This window comes from Gymnodraco acuticeps, unplaced genomic scaffold (assembly GCF_902827175.1).
Source record: "Gymnodraco acuticeps unplaced genomic scaffold, fGymAcu1.1, whole genome shotgun sequence".
In the NCBI taxonomy this organism is placed as follows: Eukaryota; Metazoa; Chordata; class Actinopteri; order Perciformes; family Bathydraconidae; genus Gymnodraco; species Gymnodraco acuticeps.
This window is the reverse complement of record NW_022991162.1, coordinates 1-21,840: the sequence shown is the minus strand read 5'-3', so window position 1 is coordinate 21,840 and position 21,840 is coordinate 1. Positions and strand designations below refer to the sequence as shown.

The 21,840-nt window shown below is 45.3% G+C and overlaps 2 protein-coding genes across 2 annotated transcripts; one reads left to right on the top strand and one right to left on the bottom strand.

The window, feature by feature from the left end:
* The first annotated feature begins 621 nt into the window (after positions 1–621).
* Positions 622–7,838, top strand: LOC117560646. Its single transcript, XM_034237581.1, has 4 exons — positions 622–1,035; positions 7,272–7,477; positions 7,559–7,712; positions 7,815–7,838. Exons 1-4 carry the CDS (start codon positions 622–624, stop codon positions 7,836–7,838), a joined length of 798 nt encoding a protein of 265 aa, XP_034093472.1.
* A 6,934-nt stretch (positions 7,839–14,772) lies between these two features.
* LOC117560647 (rho-related GTP-binding protein RhoG-like) lies at positions 14,773–20,091 on the bottom strand. Its single transcript, XM_034237582.1, has 4 exons — positions 20,008–20,091; positions 17,787–17,974; positions 16,382–16,552; positions 14,773–16,158 (listed from the first exon to the last, which is right to left on the bottom strand). The coding sequence occupies exons 2-4, from the start codon at positions 17,913–17,915 to the stop codon at positions 15,883–15,885; spliced, it is 576 nt and encodes a 191-aa protein (XP_034093473.1). The 5' UTR covers positions 17,916–17,974; positions 20,008–20,091; the 3' UTR covers positions 14,773–15,882.
* Positions 20,092–21,840: the final 1,749 nt, after the last annotated feature.

The following is a 21,840-nucleotide window of genomic DNA, read 5'->3' as shown; positions in this document are numbered from 1 at the left end:
GACTCCTGGGGCTAGACTCCTGGTACTAGACTCCTGGGGCTAGACTCCTGGTACTAGACTCCTGGTACTAGACTCCTGGTTCTAGACTCCTGGGGCTAGACTCCTGGTACTAGACTCCTGGGGCTAGATTCCTGGGGCTAGGATGGGTTAAAAGCAGAGAACACATGTCACTGTGTGTGCTGTGTGCTCTGCATGTGAGACCATTATACACCCATATAAAACAGAACTGTAAACAGATTAACTTTTTCTTTCAACATGTATTTGAACAGCAAGTGGAGGCAAAGCGACTGCACCCAAAACAATAAACCTGCTCGCTAACTAGCCTAAACTCAGGAACAGAATGTGGACAACACGTTCTTCTCCACAGCCGCGCGACCTCTGAGTCAGACGGCACTTCCCCCTTTTCTATCCTACGGGTACAGCCGCTCCCCCTGAACCCCGTTTTCCTTCCAACCAAATCAAAACTGCATCTAAACTTGTTAGACCGGTTCCTCCATCTCATCATGATGTTTATTATTTATATTTCCCTACAGGGCGCGGTAGTAGGAGAGGTTTATCTTCAGTCTCTAGCTGTACTCTGTCAGCTGTAATACATCGTCCTCAGAGGAGAGCCAGCTGATCATGGAGTCTGAAGCAAAATATTTTGAGAAGGAGCATCTGAAGCTGGATGATTTGAGAAAGAGAAAGCGCTCAGGAAACAAGTACCTCTTTAAAAATGACAGAATCCCAGAATACCCACGACCAGAGATCTATGTGAGCCATCTGAAGCACGACACCGACAGACAGGCTTTTGAAGGCATCAAGGAGTCCAAAGGCTTCATGGGAATACAAGGCCTGGTGTGGTGGGGTCTGGTTGTGGGGGGGGAGGAACTCAGATCAGCTGACCTGCGCCTCCAAACAGAGCAGCAGGTCCAGGATCAGCAGAGCTTCCTGGGGAAGTTTGCCTCCTCGCCGGCCTTCAAGGAGAGCCCCGTGTTCGGATCGTACCGCTTCACCTTCCCCCTTCAGGAGCTGCTGGAGGCCTACAGTCTGCAGGTACTGAGGTCAGGGTTCAGGACTCATAGTGCTGACTTAGGGTTCAGGACTCATAATGCTGACTCAGGTCAGGGTTCAGGACTCATAGTGCTGACTCAGGTCAGGGTTCAGGACTCATAATGCTGACTCAGGGTTCAGGACTCATAATGCTGACTCAGGTCAGGGTTCAGGACTCATAATGCTGACTCAGGGTTCAGGACTCATACTGCTGACTCAGGTCAGGGTTCAGGACTCATAATGCTGACTCAGGTCAGGGTTCAGGACTCATAATGCTGACTCAGGTCAGGGTTCAGGGCTCATAATGCTGACTCAGGTCAGGGTTCAGGACTCATAATGCTGACTCAGGGTTCAGGACTCATAATGCTGACTCAGGTCAGGGTTCAGGACTCATAATGCTGACTCAGGGTTCAGGACTCATAATGCTGACTCAGGTCAGGGTTCAGGACTCATAATGCTGACTCAGGTCAGGGTTCAGGGCTCATAATGCTGACTCAGGGTTCAGGACTCATAATGCTGACTCAGGTCAGGGTTCAGGACTCATAATGCTGACTCAGGTCAGGGTTCAGGGCTCATAATGCTGACTCAGGTCAGGGTTCAGGACTCATAATGCTGACTCAGGGTTCAGGACTCATAATGCTGACTCAGGTCAGGGTTCAGGGCTCATAATGCTGACTCAGGTCAGGGTTCAGGACTCATAATGCTGACTCAGGGTTCAGGACTCATAATGCTGACTCAGGTCAGGGTTCAGGACTCATAATGCTGACTCAGGGTTCAGGACTCATAATGCTGACTCAGGTCAGGGTTCAGGACTCATAATGCTGACTCAGGGTTCAGGACTCATAATGCTGACTCAGGTCAGGGTTCAGGACTCATAATGCTGACTCAGGTCAGGGTTCAGGGCTCATAATGCTGACTCAGGTCAGGGTTCAGGACTCATAATGCTGACTCAGGGTTCAGGACTCATAATGCTGACTCAGGTCAGGGTTCAGGGCTCATAATGCTGACTCAGGTCAGGGTTCAGGACTCATAATGCTGACTTAGGGTTCAGGACTCATGATGCTGACTCATGGGTTCAGGACTCATAATGCTGACTCAGGTCAGGGTTCAGGACTCATAATGCTGACTCATGTCAGGGTTCAGGACTCATAATGCTGACTCAGGTCAGGGTTCAGGACTCATAATGCTGACTCAGGTCAGGGTTCAGGACTCATAATGCTGACTCAGGGTTCAGGACTCATAATGCTGACTCAGGTCAGGGTTCAGGACTCATAATGCTGACTCAGGTCAGGGTTCAGGACTCATAATGCTGACTCAGGTCAGGGTTCAGGACTCATAATGCTGACTCAGGTCAGGTCAGGGTTTCAGGACTCATAATGCTGACTCAGGTCAGGGTTCAGGACTCATAATGCTGACTCATGTCAGGGTTCAGGACTCATAATGCTGACTCAGGTCAGGGTTCAGACTCATAATGCTGACTCAGGTCAGGGTTCAGGACTCATAATGCTGACTCAGGTCAGGGTTCAGGACTCATAATGCTGACTCATGGGTTCAGGACTCATAATGCTGACTCAGGTCAGGGTTCAGGACTCATAATGCTGACTCATGTCAGGGTTTAGGACTCATAATGCTGACTCATGTCAGGGTTCAGGACTCATAATGCTGACTCAGGTCAGGGTTCAGACTCATAATGCTGACTCAGGTCAGGGTTCAGGACTCATGATGCTGACTCATGTCAGGGTTCAGGACTCATAATGCTGACTCCTGTCAGGGTTCAGGACTCATAATGCTGACTCAGGGTTCAGGACTCATAATGCTGACTCAGGTCAGGGTTCAGGACTCATAATGCTGACTCAGGTCAGGGTTCAGGACTCATAATGCTGACTCAGGTCAGGGTTCAGGGCTCATAATGCTGACTCAGGGTTCAGGACTCATAATGCTGACTCAGGTCAGGGTTCAGGACTCATAATGCTGACTCAGGTCAGGGTTCAGGGCTCATAATGCTGACTCAGGGTTCAGGACTCATAATGCTGACTCAGGTCAGGGTTCAGGACTCATAATGCTGACTCAGGTCAGGGTTCAGGGCTCATAATGCTGACTCAGGGTTCAGGACTCATAATGCTGACTCAGGTCAGGGTTCAGGACTCATAATGCTTACTCAGGTCAGGGTTCAGGGCTCATAATGCTGACTCAGGTCAGGGTTCAGGACTCATAATGCTGACTCATGGGTTCAGGACTCATAATGCTGACTCAGGTCAGGGGTCAGGACTCATAATGCTGACTCAGGTCAGGGTTCAGGACTCATAATGCTGACTCAGGTCAGGGTTCAGGACTCATAATGCTGACTCATGTCAGGGTTCAGGACTCATAATGCTGACTCAGGTCAGGGTTCAGACTCATAATGCTGACTCAGGTCAGGGTTCAGGACTCATAATGCTGACTCATGGGTTCAGGACTCATAATGCTGACTCAGGTCAGGGTTCAGGACTCATAATGCTGACTCATGTCAGGGTTCAGGACTCATAATGCTGACTCCTGTCAGGGTTCAGGACTCATAATGCTGACTCCTGTCAGGGTTCAGGACTCATAATGCTGACTCAGGTCAGGGTTCAGGACTCATAATGCTGACTCATGTCAGGGTTCAGGACTCATGATGCTGACTCATGTCAAGGTTCAGGACCCATAATGCTGACTCCTGTCAGGGTTCAGGACTCATAATGCTGACTCAGGTCAGGGTTCAGGACTCATAATGCTGACTCAGGATTCAGGACTCATCATGCTGACTCATGTCAAGGTTCAGGACCCATAATGCTGACTCCTGTCAGGGTTCAGGACTCATAATGCTGACTCAGGTCAGGGTTCAGGACTCATAATGCTGACTCAGGTCAGGGTTCAGGACTCATAATGCTGACTCATGTCAGGGTTCAGGGGACTCATAATGCTGACTCAGGTCAGGGTTCAGACTCATAATGCTGACTCAGGTCAGGGTTCAGGACTCATAATGCTGACTCAGGTCAGGGTTCAGGACTCATGATGCTGACTCATGTCAGGGTTCAGGACTCATAATGCTGACTCCTGTCAGGGTTCAGGACTCATAATGCTGACTCCTGTCAGGGTTCAGGACTCATAATGCTGACTCAGGTCAGGGTTCAGGACTCATAATGCTGACTCAGGTCAGGGTTCAGGACTCATGATGCTGACTCATGTCAGGGTTCAGGACTCATAATGCTGACTCAGGTCAGGGTTCAGGACTCATAATGCTGACTCAGGTCAGGGTTCAGGACTCATAATGCTGACTCATGTCAAGGTTCAGGACTCATAATGCTGACTCCTGTCAGGGTTCAGGACTCATAGTGCTGACTCAGGTCAGGGGTCAGGACTCATAGTGCTGACTCAGGTCATGGTTCAGGACTCATAATGCTGACTCAGGTCAGGGTTCAGGACTCATAATGCTGACTCAGGTCAGGGTTCAGGACTCATAATGCTGACTCATGTCAGAGTTCAGGACTCATAATGCTGACTCAGGTCAGGGTTCAGGACTCATAATGCTGACTCAGGGTTCAGGACTCATAATGCTGACTCAGGGTTCAGGACTCATAATGCTGACTCAGGTCAGGGTTCAGACTCATAATGCTGACTCAGGTCAGGGTTCAGGACTCATAATGCTGACTCAGGTCAGGGTTCAGGACTCATAATGCTGACTCATGGGTTCAGGACTCATAATGCTGACTCAGGTCAGGGTTCAGGACTCATAATGCTGACTCATGTCAGGGTTCAGGACTCATAATGCTGACTCCTGTCAGGGTTCAGGACTCATAATGCTGACTCAGGGTTCAGGACTCATAATGCTGACTCAGGGTTCAGGACTCATAATGCTGACTCAGGTCAGGGTTCAGACTCATAATGCTGACTCAGGTCAGGGTTCAGGACTCATGATGCTGACTCATGTCAGGGTTCAGGACTCATAATGCTGACTCCTGTCAGGGTTCAGGACTCATAATGCTGACTCAGGGTTCAGGACTCATAATGCTGACTCAGGGTTCAGGACTCATAATGCTGACTCAGGTCAGGGTTCAGGACTCATAATGCTGACTCAGGTCAGGGTTCAGGACTCATAATGCTGACTCAGGTCAGGGTTCAGGGCTCATAATGCTGACTCAGGGTTCAGGACTCATAATGCTGACTCAGGTCAGGGTTCAGGACTCATAATGCTGACTCAGGTCAGGGTTCAGGGCTCATAATGCTGACTCAGGGTTCAGGACTCATAATGCTGACTCAGGTCAGGGTTCAGGACTCATAATGCTGACTCAGGTCAGGGTTCAGGGCTCATAATGCTGACTCAGGGTTCAGGACTCATAATGCTGACTCAGGTCAGGGTTCAGGACTCATAATGCTGACTCAGGTCAGGGTTCAGGGCTCATAATGCTGACTCAGGTCAGGGTTCAGGACTCATAATGCTGACTCATGGGTTCAGGACTCATAATGCTGACTCAGGTCAGGGGTCAGGACTCATAATGCTGACTCAGGTCAGGGTTCAGGACTCATAATGCTGACTCAGGTCAGGGTTCAGGACTCATAATGCTGACTCATGTCAGGGTTCAGGACTCATAATGCTGACTCAGGTCAGGGTTCAGACTCATAATGCTGACTCAGGTCAGGGTTCAGGACTCATAATGCTGACTCATGGGTTCAGGACTCATAATGCTGACTCAGGTCAGGGTTCAGGACTCATAATGCTGACTCATGTCAGGGTTCAGGACTCATAATGCTGACTCCTGTCAGGGTTCAGGACTCATAATGCTGACTCATGTCAGGGTTCAGGACTCATAATGCTGACTCAGGTCAGGGTTCAGGACTCATAATGCTGACTCATGTCAGGGTTCAGGACTCATGATGCTGACTCATGTCAAGGTTCAGGACCCATAATGCTGACTCCTGTCAGGGTTCAGGACTCATAATGCTGACTCAGGTCAGGGTTCAGGACTCATAATGCTGACTCAGGTCAGGGTTCAGGACTCATAATGCTGACTCAGGTCAGGGTTCAGGGGACTCATAATGCTGACTCAGGTCAGGGTTCAGGACTCATAATGCTGACTCAGGTCAGGGTTCAGACTCATAATGCTGACTCAGGTCAGGGTTCAGGACTCATGATGCTGACTCATGTCAGGGTTCAGGACTCATAATGCTGACTCCTGTCAGGGTTCAGGACTCATAATGCTGACTCCTGTCAGGGTTCAGGACTCATAATGCTGACTCAGGTCAGAGTTCAGGACTCATAATGCTGACTCATGTCAGGGTTCAGGGGACTCATAATGCTGACTCAGGTCAGGGTTCAGACTCATAATGCTGACTCAGGTCAGGGTTCAGGACTCATAATGCTGACTCAGGTCAGGGTTCAGGACTCATGATGCTGACTCATGTCAGGGTTCAGGACTCATAATGCTGACTCCTGTCAGGGTTCAGGACTCATAATGCTGACTCCTGTCAGGGTTCAGGACTCATAATGCTGACTCAGGTCAGGGTTCAGGACTCATGATGCTGACTCATGTCAGGGTTCAGGACTCATAATGCTGACTCCTGTCAGGGTTCAGGACTCATAATGCTGACTCAGGTCAGGGTTCAGGACTCATAATGCTGACTCAGGTCAGGGTTCAGGACTCATAATGCTGACTCATGTCAAGGTTCAGGACTCATAATGCTGACTCCTGTCAGGGTTCAGGACTCATAGTGCTGACTCAGGTCAGGGGTCAGGACTCATAGTGCTGACTCAGGTCATGGTTCAGGACTCATAATGCTGACTCAGGTCAGGGTTCAGGACTCATAATGCTGACTCAGGTCAGGGTTCAGGACTCATAATGCTGACTCATGTCAAGGTTCAGGACTCATAATGCTGACTCAGGTCAGGGTTCAGGACTCATAATGCTGACTCAGGTCAGGGTTCAGGACTCATAATGCTGACTCATGTCAAGGTTCAGGACTCATCATGCTGACTCATGTCAGGGTTCAGGACTCATAATGCTGACTCAGGTCAGGGTTCAGGACTCATAATGCTGACTCAGGGTTCAGGACTCATAATGCTGACTCAGGGTTCAGGACTCATAATGCTGACTCAGGTCAGGGTTCAGGACTCATAATGCTGACTCATGATGCTATTCCACAAATGTAAGTTCTTCATTTTGTTGAACGACTTTTCCACTTGATTCTGTGATTCTGTGTAAAAGCTCTTCTTCTCTCTCCAGTTTTGCGGCGGTGATCAGCCCGTCATGCGGGTGTATCAGACCCACCTGTACAAACAGCAAGTGATGTATGTGGTGCTGGTCCACAGTCCGGCCAATCAGGAGCAGTTCTCAAAACATCCTCTTCTGACCGACGACCCAAACGCTGTCTGCTGCTACAGAGATGGCCGCTTCATCTGGAGGCCTGAGGCCATGTGTGGAACTCACAGGTGAGAAAACAACAATGACAGGTAACCTGGGAGGTTCAGACAGGAAATGAGTTAGGGATTGACTTCCTGTCTCTCTGTCAGATACGAGTTGGTCCGGAACGATGAGACTCAGCAGATGGAGGCTCGGCCCTGCAGCCCTCATGAGCGCTATGTCTGGGATAATGTGGGCATCGCTCTGCATGTGGAGGAGAACAAGGTGATCACTTCCTCTTTGTCTTCTTGTCCACAGCTCAGAGTCAGACTTTCTCTACATTTTCAAGGCTTTTATTGTCATGTGCACATTAGCTACCGTGTAGATAATGCAATGAGAATCTGAGGTCACAGGCTCCTCCAACAGAGCAACACAAGTAAGTGCAAGTAATACAATAACATAGAATAGAAATAGTGCAAGAAGAGTCTATTTAAAGTAATTCGAATATGATATATTAGATAAATAATTTGTAAGTTGCAACCAGATGAATGATAATGATAATATATAATAATAATTCAAGTACATCCTTTCAAACAGAACTTTTTATTGAACATTCAACATTGCAAATGAACTGTGAAATAATATTCAAATATATAAATGAATTATAATAAATAAAACAAATTAATTAAATTATACAAAATTAATTAAATCACACACAACCAAAACAATAAATTAAATAGACTCAGGCTGGAAAACAGAGCTAGCTAATATATTTATATCTACACTGAACAAAAATATAAACGCAACACTTTTGTTTTTGCTCCCATTTTTCATGAGATGAACTCAAAGATCTAAAACATTTTCTAAATACACAAAATAACCATTTCTCTCAAATATTGTTCACAAATTTGAAAGAATCTGTGATAGTGAGCACTTCTCCTTTGCCGAGATAATCCATCCCACCTCACAGGTGTGGCATATCAAGATGCTGATTAGACAGCATGATTATTGCACAGGTGTGCCTTAGGCTGGCCACAATAGAAGGCCACTCTGAAACGTGCAGTTTTGCTTTATTGGGGGGGTCTGGGGGGGTCCAAAAACCAGTCAGTATCTGGTGTGAGGGGTAGGGGTAGGGGTAGGGTTAGGGTTAGGGTAATGTTGTGAATCGAGTGGCCCATGGTGGTGGTGGGGTTATGGTATGGGCAGGCGTATGCTATGGACGACGAACACAGGCCACTCGATTCACAACATTACCCTAACCCTAACATGTTTGCGTTGTCGGGCAAATGCATCTTTGATTGCAAACTGTCGGGAAGGTGGGGGCTCTCCATCTCCAGTTGCCGTGTTTGCTCCCAGCTGGGAACACGGAATGGGGTGGTTGTGTTTCAGGTGCAGTTTAAGATTTGTGGTCTTGCCTGCTTTTGTTGCTACCTTTTTTAAACAAATGCGACACACCGGCCGTTTCTCAATCTCGAGGATTCTGGCTTCCAAGCTAATATTTCAAGGATGCTACGTCATCGAGTGCCGCCGAAGGACTGTTCCAATCTCCAGCATACTTGGAATTCCAGCGAGGCCGCGTCCTTGGTTTGGGGGAAATTTCGAGGCTGCACATGGGTAGACTTCGCGTCCTTAAAATCCCCACAATGCTTTGCGCACGGATCAATTTCAAAAACCCGGACGCAGCACACATTGAAATGTAAGTATGTAGTGGCGTAGAACATGTGTTGGTAAATATGTGACTTTGTTACATTTGTTTGTTTTCACCAAAAATGTGTTCCTGAAAGTAAAGCAAGTTCATAATTAGATCGACATCGTGAGGTATTTATTTTCGGTACAGTTTATGTTGAAACCGTTAGAGACAGTAACACACTTGTTAGCCTGTTCCATTCTTCTTCGTTTTCCGAAGCCGTGGATTGGAAGCATACTTTGTGAAGGAAGTGACTTCTAAGTACGCGACTACCAAGCCAGCATCCTCGAGATTGAGAAACGGCCACCGCCCGGCTCATTCAAGTCCGTAGGTTCGCCTCGTTGATTTGGCTTGAATCCAAAATACTGCCACACTGGAGATGTGTAGTTAGGTTTTGTAACCAATTCCATTTCACTATAAATTCCCCTCGAGTAAGTCACACGTTGTCTCCCGCTTGTCGCTATATTATTAATTTGGATGCTACACTGCTGCACGCGGAGTGTCTGACTCCTGACCTGGCTGTGTGTGAGTGTGTGTGAGCCCCGCACCTCATAGCGCGCGTGCCCGGCAGACACAGCGCACCTGGCTAAAATGCTGTTCACATCCTTGAGTAAACAAACACTCATGTAAACGGCAATTTATCGAGCTCAGAAAAGTTATGGAGTCCATTTTTATTTATCGAATGATAATTCAATTTATCCCGACCACGAATAAGCGGGAGAAGATGGATGGAAGTCAATTTACCGATTATCTCAACAGGCCTAGCACCCATTCACTTTGACAGCAGAGAGAGGGGCTGGATCGGGGTTTGACCCACGTCGCTCAACACGGCTCAATAGGCACACTGTAGACACTAATTAGAAGAACACAGAATAAAACATGTACAGACGAATCAGATGATTAAACATGATCTTTAAATATATTTTAACATATAGTGTTTTTGCATATTTTTGGAATTATTCTTTGCATTACTTTCTGCTGACACTAGGTGGGGCCCCTAATGACGAGGTGCCACTGCTTGCTCTTCCTGTTTCAGCTGCTGGAGTTCGATCTGGACCGACTGAGAGAGAAACTGAAGTTCTCCGATCACTTCTTCATTTCATTCTCTCTATCCCTTTCCAAACATAACAAACTAATCTCTTCCCATCCTACACTTGTCCGCCGTAACCTTCGCTCCCTCTCTCCCCTCTACCTTTGCCTCGTCGGTGCTCTCAGCCCTCCCTTCCTCTGATTCGTTCCAACTACTGCCTCCAAACTCTGCTGCAGAAACTCTCCTCTCTACTCTCTCATCCACTCTGGACTCGCTCTGTCCTCTGACATCTCGGCAGGCTCGTCAGTCCCCTCCGGCTCCCTGGCTAAATGATGCACTGCGTGCTAATAGAACCGTCCTTAGGGCAGCAGAGCGGAAATGGTGGAAATCCAAACACCGTGACGACCTCCTAACCTATCAAGCTCTCCTCTCCTCTTTCTCTGCTTCGATCTCTCAGGCAAAAAGCACTTTCTTTCAAGATAAGATCCAATCTTCCTATTCCAATCCTAAAAAACTATTTTCCATCTTCTCCACCCTCTTGGACCCTCCAAAAGCTCCTCCCCCCTCCTCACTTCTGTCAAGCGACTTTGTTACCCACTTTGAAAAAAAGGTTAATGATATTCGCTCTTCTTTTTCTGACTCACCTTTACTCACCGCTGGGTCACCAGACCTTCCTTCCACCAACACACTTACCTCCTTTTCCCCTCTCTCTCCAAGTGAGGTTCTTACCCTCATTACCTCTGCCCGCCCTACCACCTGTCCTCTGGACCCTATCCCTTCAAACCTCCTTCAGACTATCGCTTCTGATATTCTACCGTTTCTCACCCATTTCATCAACACTTCTCTAACTTCTGGTCACTTTCCAAACAGTCTCAAGGAGGCAAGAGTAAACCCTCTCCTAAAGAAACCCACTCTCAACCCGTCTGATGTTATAAACTACAGGCCTGTCTCTCTCCTCCCGTTCCTGTCTAAATCACTTGAACGCGCTGTCTTTAAACAACTCTCCTGTTATCTCAATCAGAACAACCTTCTGGATCCGCACCAGTCTGGTTTCAAGGCAGGTCACTCCACAGAAACTGCTCTCATTGCTGTCACGGAGGAACTGCACACTGCCAAAACTGCATCCCTCTCCTCTGTCATCATCCTATTGGACCTGTCTGCTGCATTCGACACGGTGAATCATCAGATCCTCCTTCGCACTCTCCAAGAACTTGGAGTTTCAGGCTCTGCACTTTCCCTCCTCACCTCATACCTGAAAGACCGTACCTACAGGGTGACTTGGAGAGGTTCTGAGTCCGACCCTTGTCAATTAACTACGGGGGTCCCTCAGGGCTCTGTTCTTGGTCCCCTCCTCTTCTCCTTGTACACAAACTCGCTCGGATCAGTCATTAGCCCGCATGGTTTTTCTTACCACTGCTATGCTGACGACACCCAATTAATTCTGTCCTTTCCCCGCTCAGAGACCCAGGTCGTCGCACGCATCTCTGCTTGTCTAGCTGACATCTCTCAGTGGATGTCTGCTCACCACCTCGAGCTCAACCTTGACAAGACTGAGCTGCTCTTCTTCCCGGGAAAAGATTGTCCCACTCTTGACCTAACAATCAACATCGGCACCTCAGTTGTTTCCCCGACTCAGACTGCAAGGAATCTGGGTGTGACCCTAGATAACAACCTGTCCTTCACTGCAAACATCGCTGCTACAACCCGCTGCTGCAGATACACGCTTTACAACATCAGGAAGATACGTCCCCAGCTGACTCAGAAAGCGACTCAGGTTCTGGTCCAGGCTCTCGTCATCCTCACGCCTAGACTACTGCAACTCCCTCCTGGCTGGTCTACCTGCATGTGCCATCCGACCTCTGCAGCTCATCCAGAATGCAGCGGCTCGTCTGGTCTTCAACCTTCCTAAATGTTCCCACACCACTCCGCTCCTCCGCTCCCTTCACTGGCTTCCGGTAACTGCTAGAATCCACTTCAAGACACTGGTACTTGCTTACCGTGCTGCGAATGGATCTGGCCCTTCCTACATCCAGGACATGGTTAAACCGTACACCCCAGCGCGTGCACTACGCTCTGCATCAGCCAAACGACTCGTTGCGCCCTCGCTGCGAGGGGGACCCAAGTTCCCCAGTTTGAGCGTATGGTTTTCTACAAGGAGCGACAGAGAGGGAGAAAGGGGGAAATCATTGTTCTCTGTATTTTATTGGAAAACTACAATAAACGGATGAAAGGATCTTCTGCCTGGTCATTGGACATTATTCCCTGCGTGAGGTTTTCTTTCTGGGCCCAGCGGCAGATTAGATTAGATTATTATCATAATTCTGAGAAAAATGTCAACTTGGCTAAAAGCAGGCGGCTAACAGCTAGTGGCTAACAGCTAGTGGCTAACAGCTAGTGGCTAACAGCTAGTGGCTAATTGCTAGCAGCTAACAGCTAGCGGCTAAGGGCTAACGTTAGCAAGCTCTCCTGCAGATCATTAATTGTGCTTTAAACACAACTCATGAGATATTATATATTCTATAAATGAATTTTAGAAATTGTGTAAAAAACAGATTTAGAAAAAGTTTTCCTGATAAAGTTGAATCCGTAATAATATTTATTAATTTGTTTATATTAGTTTTATGAATCTGATCCTGGAGAGTAGTTAGAGCTCCACGTTCTGCTCTACGAGTAAATCTAATGCAGAATATATCATTAGGCAAATAGTAAACGTCCCCTTCACCTCAGTTTGTTGACTTGATGTTTGTATTTGTTTACTCTCTGACGCAGATGCAGGTTTGTTGATGATTTGAATATGTTGTTACCATGGCAACAGAAGTCCTGCTTTAAGGAAGTCTGCTCCACAGATTAAATCACATATAGAGTCAAATACATATATTTAAACTGTTTGTTTACAAAATGCTCCTGCTGGTCTTTCATGGGAAAATACTAAAGTGTAATTATTTTCTGAATTATAATCGTTTATTTTTGACGGATATCTGACTGATAATTAAAATAAATAACCACACATATTAATATTTCTGAATTTAAATTATTTTAAATGTCATTGTTTTATTAAATGGGAAAATAATTCAAATTGATTAAATATTTGTATATCTACAATTTTAATTCACTTTTTTAACATCAGTTCTGATCAAAAGCACTAAATATAACATTATGTTTTATTATTTTAAGCTTTGAATACCATTTAGTTTACTGATCAAAGCAGCTGACATGTCTCTGACCCAGGGGCGGTTCTATGGGGGGCAGGGGGGGCCAGTGCCCCCTAACACTGACCTCTGACCCCCCTGTGGCCCCCCTAACAATGAAAAGTTTTTTTAGTTTTTTTTAAAAATATATATTTTCAGGTACTCGGTTTGCCAAAGACTGCAGGATTTTGTTGCTGTAATGTGAGATTGTGCAGACACCCTTATGTAAAGTAGAGATGTAACTGTTCATTGCCTTTATTTTTATATAAATATGGTGTTAGTGCAAACATTGCACTATAACTGAAGCTGAAGCTAACAGTAATAACTATAAGATCTATCTGAAATAAATAAGTGTACTGAAACAAATACCAATAACTGGATTGCATTGTTTTCTTATGCGCAATTACTTCATACTGTCTAGTTCTCTTTTTGGTCCTGCATTTATTGTGCCCCCCTCAGAAAATAACTGGCCCCCCAGTGGCCCCCCCAGTCAAATTGGTCTAGAACCGCCACTGCTCTGACCCTCCACAGAATACAGATCATATTTATATCCCTAATGTGCCGTGAACTGATCAGCGGCACTCTTTATTTAACTTCCTGTTTTCTATTTACATCGTGACTCCTGTGAGCCGCTCCATTCTGCAGCCAAGTGAGGGGCGGGACATCTGTGAGCAGGTGGACCAATCACAACAGAGCCTGGCCAGCTACCCAATCAGAGCAGACTGGGCTCTTAGGGAACTACGTTTTTACTTCATATTTTCTTTCCTCATTCATTTGAGTTTTCTATTTGTGTTGTTGATAAAAATGTACCACTTTTTTCATATAATAATCTCATGATAATCCAATTATAATTAATTTAATACTGAGTTTTTTGTTGTTGAATATTACTACCTTTACCTCGTCTGCGTTATCTTATTTTAATGTTTTTATTTGACCTGGAAATGGCCCTAACAAGCCACCATACTGCAGAGCTTGAATCACATCTTAAAGAGTCAAATGAAATGTTGGAGGACAAATGACGGGACTCTGGAGTTTCACTTGATTTTAATTATTTCTTAAAAACTCATTACATACAAGCTTTAAATTAATTATCACCCCCAAAAAACACCCAAACTGAGCCCCGTGAAGCCGGACAAACTGTACGGTTTGATGACCCGATGCTTTCTACTCATTCCCTTCTACACATGTTGATGAAGAAGAGACATGAAGAAGAGGGGACACATGGTGATGAAGAAGACATGAAGAAGAGGGGACACATGCTGATGTAGAAGAGACATGAAGAAGAGGGGACACATGTTGATGTAGAAGAGACATGAAGAAGAGGGGACACATGTTGATGTAGAAGAGACATGAAGAAGAGGGGACACATGTTGATGTAGAAGAGACATGAAGAAGAGGGGACACATGTTGATGTAGAAGAGACATGAAGAAGAGGGGACACATGTTGATGTAGAAGAGACATGAAGAAGAGGGGACACATGTTGATGTAGAAGAGACATGAAGAAGAGAGGACACATGTTGATGTAGAAGAGACATGGAGAAGAGGGGACACATGTTGATGAAGAAGAGACATGAAGAAGAGGGGACACATGTTGATGTAGAAGAGACATGAAGAAGAGGGGACACATGTTGATGAAGAAGAGACATGAAGAAGAGGATTTTAAATAATAGGGACCTTCAAGGAACTTTGTGGCTTCACAGCATGTTAGTTTGTGAGTTCTCTTCACGGTAACTTGTTCACTTGGGGTGAATGTATATTCCCCATGTTCAGTGTGAGAATGTAAACACGAACAAAACATCTAATGCACATGTGGAATTGAAATGTCCATGTTTATAGGAATGAAACTCAAACGCTGATCTGAGGCCGTGCGGAGGATCTGATCGTGCGGTATCAGCTGGAATGCATATCTATAACCGCACAGTGTTGCTCAGCTAGAGTTCAACCAGATCCCAGAACTAAAGGTACGTTCACAGCGGACGCAAAGCCAATGGTTTGTGCGTTGTGATTACATAACAAGAAGTCAAAGCAAAGCCGCACTTAGATGCACATTTAGTTCAATTGTGAAACGAGTAAAACTTGTGTGAACGTACCATAACTCTCCAAATCTTCAAAGATCAAAATTCATTAAAACCCTGCTGTTTACTTCCATTAAAACCCTGCTATTTACTGTTTACTTCCATTAAAACCCTGCTATTTACTGTTTACTTCCATTAAAACCCTGCTATTTACTGTTTACTTCCATTAAAACCCTGCTATTTACTGTTTACTTCCATTAAAACCCTGCTATTTACTGTTTACTTCCATTAAAACTGTTGTAACTTAAAAACCACAACACTAGAAAAGAAAACACAACAAAAACCATTAAATAATATTCGGTTCGAAGACCAAAAAAACCCAACTAAAAACACACAAATCTCTAAATAATTAACTCAGACCGGAAGACATGTTGTTATTCATTCTCTATGCATAGACTGTTCTTGCTCTATGTGTTGCTGCTCTGTGGGAGGAGCCTGTGACCTCAGATAATCGTGGGCATATCTACACTGTGGCTCTGAACACATGATGATAAAAGCCTTGACATCTTGAATCTACAGCAGGACGCAGGGCTTCTTGGTGGCGGCAGGTGTTGGGTTCAGGTACGCCTTCACGGCCTCGGAGAACACCTCCTTGATGCCGTCCTGGTTCAATGCCGAGCACTCCAGGTAGCGCATGGCGTGGATCTGCTTGGCGAGTGCCGCCCCCTGCTGGTGGCTCACAGGAAGCTGGCTCTGCTCCTTCAGCTTCCTCTGGGTCTCGCCGTCCTCCCGCAGGTCGCTCTTCGTTCCCACCAGGAGGATGGGGACGTCGGGGCAGTGGTGAGACACCTGAGGGGGCAGGAGGTCAGAGGTCAATCAATACAGAACAACACTAATCAGAAATATTCAGGCTTATTTTGGAGAGAAAGAAATTGATTGATTGCCATTTATATCCAATAAACCCTGCTGTTTACATCCACTAAACTCATTTGTTTACATCCACTAAACCCCTGTTAGAATGAATCGCTGCCTGTGATTGGCTCCCTGTTGCCGGGCAGATTTGACCTCTGACCTCGGGGTGCCACTTGTGCTTGATGTTCTCGTAGGAGGCGGGGCTTGAGATGGAGAAGCAGATGATGAAGACGTGGGTCTGCGGGTAGGAGAGCGTCCTCAGCCGGTCGTACTCCTCCTGGCCCGCCGTGTCCCACAGGTTCAGACTCACCATGCGCCCGTCCACCGTCACCTGAACGCACCACAGGTCAACACAGGTACACACAGGTCAACACAGGTACACACAGGTCAACACAGGTACATACAGGTGAACACAGGTACACACAGGTGAACACAGGTACACACAGGTGAACACAGGTGAACACAGGTACATACAGGTGAACACAGGTACACACAGGTGAACACAGGTACACACAGGTGAACACAGGTACACACAGGTGAACACAGGTGAACACAGGTACACACAGGTGAACACAGGTACACACAGGTGAACACAGGTACACACAGGTAAACACAGGTCAACACAGGTACACACAGGTACACACAGGTCAACACAGGTACACACAGGTACACACATGTCAACACAGGTACACACAGGTCAACACAGGTACACACAGGTACACACATGTCAACACAGGTACACACAGGTAAGACATTTGGGAGGAAAAAAAACAACAGAAATCAACAACCAACACAACATTATAAAGAAAGAAGATGTGTGTGTGTGTGTCTCTCTGAGTGTGTGTGTATGCGTGTGTGTGTGTCTGTGTGTGTCTCTCTGAGTGTGTGTGTGTGTGTGTCTCTCTGAGTGTGTGTGTGTGTGTGTGTATGTGTGTGTGTGTGTCTCTCTGTGTGTGTGTGTGTGTGTGTGTGTGTGTCTGTGTGTCTCTCTGAGTGTGTGTGTGTGTCTCTCTGAGTGTATGTGTGTGTGTCTCTCTGTGTGTGTGTGTGTGTGTGTGTATGTGTGTGTGTCTCTCTCTGTGTGTGTGTGTGTCTGTGTGTCTCTCTGAGTGTGTGTGTGTGCGTGTGTGTGTGTCTGTGTGTGTCTCTCTGAGTGTGTGTGTGTGTGTGTGTATGTGTGTGTGTGTGTGTCTCTCTGTGTGTGTGTGTGTCTGTGTGTCTCTCTGAGTGTGTGTGTGTGTGTCTCTCTGAGTGTATGTGTGTGTGTCTCTCTGTGTGTGTGTGTCTCTGTGTGTGTGTGTGTGTGTGTGTGTGTGTGTGTGTGTGTGTGTGTGTGTGTGTGTGTGTGTGTATGTGTGTGTGTCTCTCTCTGTGTGTGTGTGTGTCTGTGTGTCTCTCTGAGTGTGTGTGTGTGTGTGTCTCTCTGAGTGTATGTGTGTGTGTCTCTCTCTGTGTGTGTGTGTGTGTGTGTCTGTGTGTCTCTCTGAGTGTGTGTGTGTGTGTGTGTGTGTGTGTGTGTGTGTGTGTGTGTGTGTGTGTCTCTCTGAGTGTGTGTGTGTGTGTACCTGGCTGCTGTAGTTGTCGAACACGGTGGGGATGTACTCTTTAGGAAAGGCTCCGGTTGTGTATGAGATCAAGAGGCAGGTCTTCCCCACGGCTCCGTCTCCGACCACCACGCACTTCACGCTCTGCATGACGACCCGGGGGGGGGGGGGGTCACCTCACACCTCACACTGCAGCAGATCCAAGACAACTGAAACACAGAAAGACCAAAATAACTCGACTATATACTACGAGAAGAACTCTGTCCAAAAAACAAAAAACCCTCAAAATAACTAAAACTCGACAAACCCTCGATATTATCTATCTAGACGACCAACAAACCCTCGAGACGACCAACAAACCCTCGATATTATCTATCTAGATTACCAAAAAACACAAGACTCCAAAAAAAGGACTAAAAACTAAAAACTAGAAAAGAAAACACAACTCTGTCTAAAGATAACAAATTAACCAAAAAACCTCAACCACGTCACGCTCTGCGTGACGACCTGGCTGCGACAGATACAAGACAACCGACAAACACCATCGCAAAAAAAAAGAACGAAAAAAACAACAAATCTTCCAAATAAACCCGAAAACGTGTAACTTTAGAAAAAACATGAAAACTAAAAGTCTAAACACAAAAAGACCAAAACAACTGAAAAACCACAAAACTAAAAAAAGAAAAAACATCTACATTTTTTTTATAATATTCAAAAAGAGAAAGCATAAAACCACAAAACAGAAAACTATGCAAAGAACAAATCAAACTAAAACAACAATAAACGTAAAAAATAAACACAAAAACCCTCGAAACGACCCAAAAAACTAATAATTAAATAAAAACCTCAAAATAAGCAAAACTCGACAAACCCAAAAAATAAACACAACTATAACAAAAGTATCTCTGTCCAAACACAAAAGAGAAAACCCCCAAACTCCAAACAAATACACAGCTCAAAATATAAAACAATTTAAAAGAAAAAACATAAATCTCCAAAAACCCTTGAAACCATCAAACCTACAAAAACCTCAAAATGACCAAAAACTACAGAAAAGTCGTGACAGTGACCGAACTGCAATTTAAATGTAAATAATGATGTGAACAATAACACCCTGTTCTCAGTTACATATGACTCCTCCCTCTCCTGAGGACCATGTGACTTTAGTGCCGATGTTCAACTGTTAGGGCTGCGTTCCAATAGTCCGTTCAGCTTAGGAACCTTCCTAACGGAGTGAAATGACCCGGAAGTCCCTCAGTGGCAGCCATGATAAGAGCTGATTCTCTAGATGAAAGGAAAGGAGGTTTCAAGCTTCCTTTATAACCTCCTTTAGCTTAGGAACCACTGGACCTCCCTAACTGAGAGGAGAGGAGAAAATGCTGCCCCACAATGCATTGCAGCCGCAGCATTTGCCGTCACTCAACAGTCGGCCGTTCACGGAAACAACCGATTATGACGTAGAAATTATATCATGAAAGTTACGGTGCTCATTAAGCTAAACGTATGTGGTAAGTTGCCAAAGTGCTTTGTTCTGAACGTTCATCAGTATTATAATCAAAGAGAGAAATATGAACGTTAGTTTTTACTGAAATGATCAAATAAAGTCAACATCTCACAGTCTTCACTGAGCTGTGGGGTTTGTTCAACTTTTAAAAGATGTTTGAATGGTGATATACACAGAGATAGATGTTAAGGACTAACGTTTATAATAAATACATCTGTATTGATTTAAGATCTTTTCCATCAATCATACGTATTGGGATCATTTGTATTAATGTGGACCGGAGGGAGAGGGGGACGAGCAGAAGCTTCACTTTCCTTTGTATTTCAATTCCAGCTTTGGTCCTGAAGAATCTGTTTCTCTGTTGTCCACGTTCATAAAGCATAAAGCAGCAGCATCAGAGCACAGAGTCTCTAGATGAGTTCACAGGAGTCCCTCGTTCTTATTGAACATCCATGTTGTAGTCCGCTGTATAGAGAACTGTAGTTTCCATAGTTTCCCCACAGCAGCAGACGCTCATTCAGGACGTCCGCTGGCGCATCAGAAACACGTCGGATTCTCTAAAGCACCGCAGTCTCTTCTCCTAAGTCCTTTTGAATTCTCCTATCCACTATCCCTTAACCCCGTGACCTTTCACTCAGAGGTCAAGGAATAGGAGATAGGGTTAGAATTTAGGAGCTGATTTTTGGATTATCGGAACGCAACCTTGGACTCAATATCTGTGAGTGTTTCCTTTGTTACCTTTCGGAGCGTCTGATTGGCTGCTGGCTGCGTTTCAGTCTCTTCAGTTACAGTTTGATGGTCTGACGTCCCATGATCCTCCTGGGGGGGGGGGGGGGGAGATATTTGTGTTTATGGAAATCGTGTTGCAAGAGGAAACGGTCTCCAAACAAAACCGAGATGTTATCAACACACACACACACACACACACACACACCACACACACACACACTCACACACTCACACACACACACACACACACACACACACACACACACACACTAACTTTATTTACATGTGCGTGACAGAAAGAGAAGCAGCCTCTTGTTTCTCTTGTTATGACTCCAGATAACTGACACCATCATCAGAGCTTCGTGTCGCCGTGGATCACTGACTGCCTCCATTCAAACGGTCTAATGACTGTTCTGAGAGGAAAGTCGTTCAAAGAACAACATGAGGTGCAAAGCCACAAAGAGACATCCAGGAAGGAGCGAGAGTTTCATGAAATCTCGATGTATCGCTCACGCTCCTACGATGCAATAGGCTACCATAGGATGCCATAGGATGCCATAGGATACAATAGGATGCCATAGGATACCATAGGATACAATAGGATGCCATAGGATACCATAGGATACCATAGGATGCCATAGGATACAATAGGATACCATAGGATACCATAGGATACCATAGGATACCATAGGATACAATAGGATACAATAGGATGCCATAGGATACAATAGGATACCATATGATGCCATAGGATACCATAGGATACAATAGGATACAATAGGATACAATAGGATACAATTGGATGCCATAGGATACAATAGGATGCCATAGGATACAATAGGATACAATAGGATACCATAGGATACAATAGGATACCATAGGATACCATAGGATACAATAGGATACCATAGGATACCATAGGATGCCATAGGATACCATAGGATACCATAGGATACAATAGGATACCATAGGATACAATAGGATACAATAGGATACCATAGGATGCAATAGGATACCATAGGATACCATAGGATACAATAGGATACCATAGGATACAATAGGATACCATAGGATACAATAGGATACCATAGGATACAATAGGATACAATAGGATACAATAGGATACCATATGATGCCATAGGATACCATAGGATACAATAGGATACAATAGGATACCATAGGATACAATAGGATGCCATAGGATACAATAGGATACCATATGATGCCATAGGATACCATAGGATCCAATAGGATACATAGGATACAATAGGATGCCATAGGATACAATAGGATGCCATAGGATACAATAGGATACAATAGGATACCATAGGATACAATAGGATACCATAGGATACCATAGGATACCATAGGATACCATAGGATACCATAGGATGCCATAGGATACCATAGGATACCATAGGATACAATAGGATACAATAGGATACAATAGGATACCATAGGATGCAATAGGATACAATAGGATACCATAGGATACAATAGGATACCATAGGATACAATAGGATACCATATGATGCCATAGGATACCATAGGATACAATAGGATACAATAGGATACAATAGGATACAATTGGATGCCATAGGATACAATAGGATGCCATAGGATACAATAGGATACAATAGGATACCATAGGATACAATAGGATACCATAGGATACCATAGGATATAATAGGATGCCATAGGATACCATAGGATGCCATAGGATACCATAGGATACCATAGGATACAATAGGATACCATAGGATACAATAGGATACAATAGGATACCATAGGATACAATAGGATACAATAGGATACCATAGGATACAATAGGATACCATAGAT